The sequence below is a fragment of the Diaphorina citri genome, unplaced genomic scaffold (assembly GCF_000475195.1).
Source record: "Diaphorina citri unplaced genomic scaffold, Diaci psyllid genome assembly version 1.1 scaffold660, whole genome shotgun sequence".
Taxonomy (NCBI): domain Eukaryota; kingdom Metazoa; phylum Arthropoda; class Insecta; order Hemiptera; family Psyllidae; genus Diaphorina; species Diaphorina citri.
In genome coordinates, this window is record NW_007378093.1 from 80,523 (window position 1) to 89,322 (window position 8,800).

Here is an 8,800-nt window from a genome sequence, read left to right on the forward strand (position 1 = left end):
GGGGTCGCCGCTTTCCCGCGTCCCTTGTTTACGGTCCGCGCTGCGCGCTCCCGGGGGCTTCGCGGAGTTGTGCTTTGGGTCTCGCTTCGCGCTCCTTGGCTTCGCGCCCTGAAAACTAATATCGTGCCTGAGTCTTGTTCGAAGAAATGAAAACCAAAAGCGAGAGAAATATTAAACCGTAGAAAAGTTTTTGCTGGCCTCCAAACCGTGTTCCCCGTGTATTTCTTATGGGGAAGGACTAAAAAACGTCAATATCTCGGGAACGGGTTTTGGAATTTCGGGATTTCCGGATTTTTCCCAGTACCTTACAAAAATAAGGAATCCAATGGTGAAAACCCGCACCTTCCTAGCTCATCTAGAAGTGGGTTAGAATTAGTATGATGAGTAGCGTGAGTCAGTCAGTCAGTCCAGTCAGTCAGTTACGACAGGGGCTGTATATATATTATAGGACTCGCGCACTTCGTGCTCGCGAGGGGGCTTCGCCCCCCTCCACCCCCCGGGGCTTCGCGTGTTCGCTACGCGAGTTTTGCGTTATACGGTCGCGCTGCGCGCTCCCGGGCTTCGCGGCGGTTGTGCATGGGTCGCGCTGTTCGCGCGTCCCGGGGGCTTCCGCGGGTTGCAGGGGTCGCGCCTGCGCTCGCTTGTTTACGTCGCGCTGCGCCGGCCCGGGGCTCGCAGGTATGCATCGGGGTCCCGCGCTTCCCCGCGCTCCCTTGTTACGGTCGCGCTGCCGCGCTTCCGGGGCTTCGCGGGTGTGCATGAGGTCGCGTTCGCGCTCCCTTGGCTCGCCCTGAAAACTAATATCGTCCTGAGTCTTGTCTTGAAGAAATGAAAACTAAAAGCGAGAGCAAAATATTAAACGTAGGAAAAGTTTTGCTGGCCTCAAACCTTGTTCCCTGTGTATTTCTTATGGGGGGACTAAAAAACGTCAATATCTCGGGAACGGTTTGGAATTTCGGGATTTTCCGATTTTTCCCAGTACCTACAAAAAATAAGGAATCCAATGATGAAAACCGCATCTTCCTAGCTCATCTAGAAGTGGGTTAGAATTAGTATGAGTAAGTGAGTCAGTGAGTGAGTGAGTCAGTCAGTTACACAAGGGGCTGTATATATTTAGGACTCATTACATTAAATTTTGCAATTTTGCATAGAGTGTATGAAACATTTCAGTATGCACAGATGTAAGAATCATTTGAAAATAAAATAAAACACATGCATATTACCTACTTTTTTTGCGGTGAAACTCAAGAGCATCTTCGCTGTTTTGTGGGTATCATAAAATACTTTTAACTGTAGTTTGTACTTTGTACTAATATCTCAAAATCTCTGTAGAAAATTGGAAATTTGTCTGAATTTTATGCTGTGTCGTTTTGGCAAAAAAAAAAAAAAACAAACAAACAAAAAACAAACAGTCTGTCAGTAAAATAGGTAGGTAACTCTTTTTTTTAGTTCCTCACATTTTTTATATGGATGTCCGGTTAGTTTTGATATTGGACGACTCAATTCACCTTTTACTTTGAAAATGGTCAATTGTTGACAGTAAAATTGATCTCCTGACAGATCATTATTATCATTTCATCGATCGTGAAATGAATGAGTAAATCAAGTAGTACTTCGTGTAACTCACTATGTTGATTGACTGACTCACAACTGTTGGTTTGATTGACTATAATGACTATTGTATTGACTCATTTCTCTCAGTGGAAACCGGTTAATCACCTGATCTGCTATTTCAATGGAATCCAGTACCTACGTATTGTGTATTGTAAACCTACTGTTGAGCCAGCCTAGTTAGCTAAGTTGGTAGTGCGTCTGCCTCGTAAGCGCTAGGCCGCGGGTTCGATTCCCGCCCGGGGCGGATTTTATCCTGTTTTTATAGTTTTTTTCTGAGATAATAAAAAAAAAATCATGAGAATCACCAATTGCTGCCACGGGCCACTTGTGTGTTTTGAATGGTTATCTGAAAGAAGGCTTCTGAGTGAGATTTTGCTATTTCTTGGTGAAAAAATACCAAGATATTATAGCCGTCTCTCATGTTCAGGAAGATGTTTTATACATGGGTAATCACAATGGAATATGCTTTGAGAGTCAGGGGGTTAATGTTGAAAATTCATATCTCCTGGGCGAAAGAGAGGAATAATAAAACAATTTTTATTCCCATTCTTTGGCAATTCGTTCAATATCCTCATCATTGATGAATGGTTTGTCGATCATCCTGGAAACAGAAGAAAAATTTAAAATGACTAAAAACCAATCATTCATTATGAATGAAAGTTTCTACAGAGTGTTTCAGAAAAAAAAAAACGAGCCACTCGAAATATCTCGAAAATGGAATTGAATTTCGAAAAACGCGGAAGCGGTTTCATTATATTCAGAAAGAAACATTTTCCGCTAGATTTCATTAAAAAAAAAAATAAAAAATATGAGGGACGGCCCCAGAGGGGTTATCTTTAAAATCTTAAATGAGAACCCCCAACAATATCTCTAACCGTTTAGTCGGTATAGCTGAAAACCGCCAAAAAACGATCAAAAACCGCCAAAAAAGCGGTCAATATACTGCCAACCGCAGCACCTATGTATCTCAACCAAACGTTTTGAGTTGCACCCTTGTCACATTTGTAAACTACATACCAAATTTCAAGTCTCTAGCTTATACCGTTCCCGATAAATTGTAAAATTACACCGAAAACCGCCAAAAAGCGGTAAAATGCCGCCAACCGTTGCACCGATCTTAACCAAAAGTTTCTTGTCGCATCCTTGTCTCACTTTTAAGGGCCGACGTTTTCGGATAGGAACTTGGCCTTTTTTTCACATTTGTGTTTTTGTGGGGGATCTCACTCCTTTTTTCTAAGTGTGTATTTACACATGATTAGTAGGTGCAGATTGTTGTTATTGTTGTTGTGGTTGCTGTTGTTGTTGTTGTTGTTGTGGTGGTGGTGTAATTGTTGTTGGTGAAATATCTTTTTGATACCCAACTAAGCCTTTAGTAGTTTAGTCATTAAAAAAGCGGTCGAAATACTGTTAACTGTAAAAAATACAGGAAAATACCGCTAACCGTTGTTCCGATGTTCATAAAAATTACTAATTGGGGGGTTTTAGGTATGGTTTTAACTAGGCTCCATCGAGCCAAAAATAGTGACCAGATATAGTGACCAAATAGTGACCAGATATAGTGATCAAATATAGTGACCAGATATATGTAGTTACCAAAAATAGTGATCAAATAGTGACCAGAAATAGTGACCAAATAGTGACCAGAAATAGTGACCAAATAGTGACCAGATATAGTGACCAGATATAGTGACCAAAAATAGTGACCAGATATAGTGACCAAATAGTGACCAAAAATAGTGACCAGATATAGTGATCAAAAATAGTGACAGAGCCAAAGGAACTGATGTAGACCTTGTCCTCGAGGTGTTTTTCGTCAGCCTTTCAATCAACCCTAGGGTGATGCTGACCTTCGATTTTGAGTTGTGGCCTCAAAAGTGGATGCCCGTTGCACTCAGCCTTTGCTAAGTTAGTTCTTTAGCAATGGAACTCTTCAGGCTGGTATCCTCCCTGTTTCAGGTTGCCCTGCCAGACTAAGCTGGTCTGCTCCCTGTTTCAAGTTGCCCTGCCAGACTAAGCTGGTCAGCTCCCTTCTTCAAGTTGCCCTGCCAGACTAAGCTGGTCTGCTCCCTGTTTCAAGTTGCCCTGCCAGACTAAGCTGGTCTGCTCCCTTCTTCAACTCCACTAAGCTGGTCTGCTCCCTGTTTCAAGTTGCCCTGCCAGACTAAGCTGGTCTGCTCCCTTCTTCAACTCCCCCAGCCAAACTAATGTACCTACTTGACTGCTTTTGAATTTTATTACTTCCCCATAACATGCACAGTCGCATGTTTCCCTCCACAAAAAGTCTCACGCTACCACACGACATGGGGAGTTGGGATTTAAAAACAAAGAAAGTAAGAATGGTTTTTTTTTATTTGTGTTCGTCATAAAATTCTGTACTATTTCAGTTTCCAATTTTGCATTCACTCCAGGGCCGTGGGTGCTACAAATTTTCGGAGTCTAACCTAAAGTCTTCTTTTTCTTCACCTTTTCCCGTGTACAGACGGGGTCGGCGTTTTTCGTCAGCCTCTCAATCCAGCTTTAGAGTGATCGCTTTTGCTGTGAAACCTTACTTAAAGGTACATATGCTTTGGTAGGGTAGATCCCCCTCAAGAGGTTTGATAGAGGGAGCTGTAACTTGATTGGTAATAACATTACATTTTATGGAACAATAATCTGGAACAATATGGAACAAGGAGAGCTATCCGTTCCACGAACCAACGTTATCTGATTTTGATAAAGTTCGCCCTGGGCGGGGATCGAACCAGCGACCTAGTGCTTACAAGGTAGGCTACCCTTCAAGCTAACTAGGCTGGCGTACAAGTCCTTAAATGAAAGTGTTCTCCGACTTTTTCTTCGAGTACCTATGTTGGCGATGAAATCTTGTATAGACGGCAATGTATGTCCTTTGAAAAAGTTACCCAGCTAGATGACCTGCCTGCCTTACAATCAGGAAAGGCCATCGAAAAGACCGCCTTTCACATGTTACATCTCGGTGATTCCTGAAGATGCCATCAACCTCACAGCTGGGGGTCGTCCTGTTATCAAATCCAAACCTTGGCCTTCTATAAAAGTGCTAGTTCCCTGACTGAACGGACGCTCTTTGGAAGAGCTACTCTCGAGCTGTGTCCACACATATTCGACGCCGTGGATCGACGTCGACTGAAACCGTACACTGCCTCGACAACATAGATTCACCTCGTCGATCGACGGCGTTGACCATGTGTGGACACAGCTTCAGAAATCAAGTGAAATTTTTAAATAAGGAAAGACAAGGTTTCATCTTCCATTACGTAAATATTCAAAAGTTTTGACGGAATATCCCTTTGTTAATGAAACGGAATATCCCTTTGTTAATGAACTAGACTTGAGTGATTATTTGTTAGGTTTATATTAGACATCCTATGTATTAACATTATTCTTACCAGGAGAAGTAGGAGAAGGAGGAGGAGCAGGAGCAGGAGAAGGAGAAGGAGGAGGAGGAGAAGGAGGAGGAGGAGGAGAAGGAGGAGGAGGAGGAGAAGGAGGAGGAGCAGGAGAAGGAGGAGAAGGAGAAGGAGGAGGAGCAGGAGAAGGAGAAGGAGGAAGAGGAGCAGGAGAAGGAGGAGGATCAGGAGAAGGAGGATGAAGAGAAAAAGGAGGGGAGAAAAAAAAAGACAAAAGACAACTAAGTGATAACTTGGTAAGACAGAAAAAAGACATCCAGAACAAGGGATATAAGAAAAAAAAAAATCTAGAAAAAAAAGAAAAACGATTTACCGGTATTTTTGAAATCGATTTATCTCGGGATCTAGAAGTCGTAGAAGAAAAAGAAAAATTCCGTTGGTCCTCATTTTTTCTGCTCTATGACTTTGAAACCAATGACTATTGGCGTAAGCATTCACCGACACCGCCAGTTGGCAATTATTTGGCACTAAATGAAGGGGCGTCATTCCGTCCTTGGCAAATATAATGAATTAATTGCGATGATTAGCATTGGGTACCGACTATTGGCTTAAGCATTCACCGACACCACCAGTTGGCAATTATTTGGCACTAAATGAAGGGGCGTCATTCCGTCCTTGGCAAATATAATGAATTAATTGCGATGATTAGCATTGGGGGAAAAACACACGGACATTTCCACGAAGACACGATTATCATTTCTACGAAGGCCTTCTGGTAATCAGGAGGGCGTGGGTTCAATCCGCGCCGAGGCACGGAATTATTTACAACATTGTTTTACGAATTGACCACAAGAATAGCAAGGTTGCGAAGTAGAAATAGTAAAAGTTGAATGCGAAGGGCAACAAAACCAAATGTCAGCCCAAAGCAATCACCCTAGGGCTGATTGAGAGGCTGACGAAAAACGCCGACCCCGTCTGTACACGGGAAAAGCACAACATTGTTTGACAAATTGACCACAATAGCAAGGTTGCGAAGTAGAAATAGCAAAAGTTGAATGCGAAGGGGCTGACGACAAACGCCGACCCCGTCTGTACACGGATAAAGGCGAAGAAAAAGGAGATCGGACTATGTTGAGGTCAAAATTCCATGCCTCGCCTGGAACTGAACCCACGCCCTCCTGATTGAGTAATGAGTTAGTGACACTGGAATGTTGGGCGGAAAAGAGATAAATTCGCGGAATTCCGGGAACTCTGTGCCGCGAACAATGACAAATGGCAACCCTGCTTTCCGAGACACTTTGACCTTGACACTGAGAGAGAAAGAGATAGCGAGAGTGGGAGAGTGAGGACGGGAGGAAGAGAGAGAGAGGAGGAGGAGAGAGAAAGAGAGCTGTAATTCAAACCCTACCGCAATTATGATAATGAAAAGGGTTTCACAACCTTTCGAACCCACGCCATGCACATTTTTAACTAGTTATCAAATATTTTCTCTACTAAAGGACTTTGAAAAGAAAGTTAGTGTTGTCAAGAATTTTCCTTCTAACGAAGGACTTTGAAATCAAATCAAGTTGTGAAAAAGGGACTTGTTAGTGTCAAAAAGGGGCTCCAAGTGTCGAAAAGAGGCGTCAAGTTTTCAAAGGATACATCAAAGTGTCAAGATTCTTCAAATTGTGGAAAGGATCCGTCAAGAATCAGTGGTACTTCCGACGTCAATTTACCGACGTTAGCTTAGCTCGAGCCGTCCGCTAGTGCCCGTCCAGGTCACCCGATTTCCCCAACGTTTGCTTAACCCAAGTGCTCCGAAATGACGAATATCGACGATGCGATTGACGAATCGAAACCCTCCGTCAAGCGACAACTGGGCGACAACATGCGTCTCAACATGCTAACCTTTGTGCTTATACAAGGGGTACGGTTTGTGTTGGTACACCTTGGAATTCATATGCACCCGCTGAACTAAATGTCGCTTAAGCCGGGGCCACAATCATGGAGGATTTCACCAATGACTTAACGAGAGATTTCACTAATGGGAGAATTTTTAATGGTCCAAAAAGAAGTTCTTAATGATCCAAACAGGAGCTTTTTCGAACCCACGCCATGCACCCACTTTTTCGGGGCCCCTCTGCAAAATTTCGCCGGAGGGGCCCCTAGATCTATCCCCTCCGCCTGTCCAGAGGAAGAAGGAAAAGTTAGGGTAGTTCCTTGGTCCATAAGTCCCATAATCGACCCATGGGTTCTGTCCCTGCTGAAGGCTGAATAGTCGAAGCTTTCCAATTCTCTCCATTGACCGACTGAATTTCAGCAGCTTGACAATTTCACGTTTAACACTCGTATTTATGAACAAGAATGATCGTTCTTAGATCAGTCTCAAGTCAAAATTGACCAATCAAATGCCTTGAGACTATGCTTGGCACGAAGTTTCAATTTCACGACATCTTTATGCTTGTCTGTTTTTGAAATTGGAACCTTTATCAGAGTGGCTAATATAGGAAATTAGGAAACGCTGTCAGCTGTCAGAAGGCATTACAAGGGAGAATATGGTATCAGGTTTCATCATCTGATAATCTGTACCACCTATACATAGGCATATTTATGTACTTTTAGGTATGTTTATATACTTATGCGAAATACTTATCGGTATATCTATATGTACTTGAGGGAACATATTACGGGTTACCTATGGGGATTTCAATTACGGTGGCATTACTATGGTTTCCCCGTAACGTAACCCATTCATGTCTGGGTGGCACAACAATGTTCAAGTTGTAAATAAACCTTTGTTCTCCTTAATTTGAAATTTCCCAGAAGGAAAATTCCCAGAGAATAGGTAGGCAAAACTTTTTCTGGCCTACCCGAAAAATATCAAAATTTATTTTTAGACTAAATTAACAATATATGTATTTATTTACGCTTTCAGGGCAATCTCTACCATTCAACAAGAGTAAAAAATAAGAATGGTGGAAAAAAAACTTTAGTTTTGTACCAAGTACCAAGTGTACAACACCACCACAAAATATATGTCCACTAAATATTTCACTGTACCTTACTCTTTCATTAATTTGTTTTTTCCAAAAATGACAAGTGAAAAAATATCACAAAATAATCACCACAAAATATCACACTATACTCTAAAACGACTGAGATTAATAAATCATCAACTATCACAAGAAGAATCACATTAAATTTCCCAAACAAACACTACGTTAAATCACTATTTTTACTTTCTGTTATTTCTCTAAAAAACCGTTCAATACAAAAATTGCTATTTTTTCCACTAAAAACCGTTCAACGAAATCAATCGCGAATTTTTTCGCTAAAATAAAACGTCCGATTCTAAATCCGCGGGATATTTTCATCAGCTAAGCTAAAATGATACTGAAAACTGAAAATACAGAATCGTGTTGTGAATTCTAAAACAAGAAATATACCACAGACATAAAATAATACATTATATCTATAGAATACATAGTACATACAATATACCTATAGAAAATACATATGTACTATATACATAATAATTATGTACATAAATAAATCTATAGAACATTGGCAATGTGGTGTGACCAGCTAAAATCTACCTGTGTTTACCATGCTAAGAATAAACGTGTTATTTGTGTGCTGAATATGTTGTTATATTTATGTTTTTTTTTTTTCTATATGAGTCATTTTGATAAATGAGAATAATTATTCATATTAATATGAATAAGTATCAAATCAATCATCAATATGAAGACTTCGAGTTTGATCTAGTGTTGGGAATAATCGATTATGATAATCGATTATTATTGATAATCGTAATCGTAATCGATTATAAAAAATAATCG

General features: G+C 41.1%; 1 protein-coding gene across 1 annotated transcript; it reads right to left on the reverse strand.

Annotated features, from left to right (window-relative positions):
• Nucleotides 1–1,931: 1,931 nt before the first annotated feature.
• Nucleotides 1,932–2,215, reverse strand: LOC108252605 (vacuolar protein sorting-associated protein 18 homolog; the record flags this gene model as incomplete). Its single annotated transcript, XM_017444796.2, is given in 1 exon segment — nt 1,932–2,215. A coding segment is annotated over 1 exon segment (64 nt), but the record flags the coding sequence as incomplete, so codon positions are not given.
• Between the last annotated feature and the right edge of the window lie 6,585 nt (nt 2,216–8,800).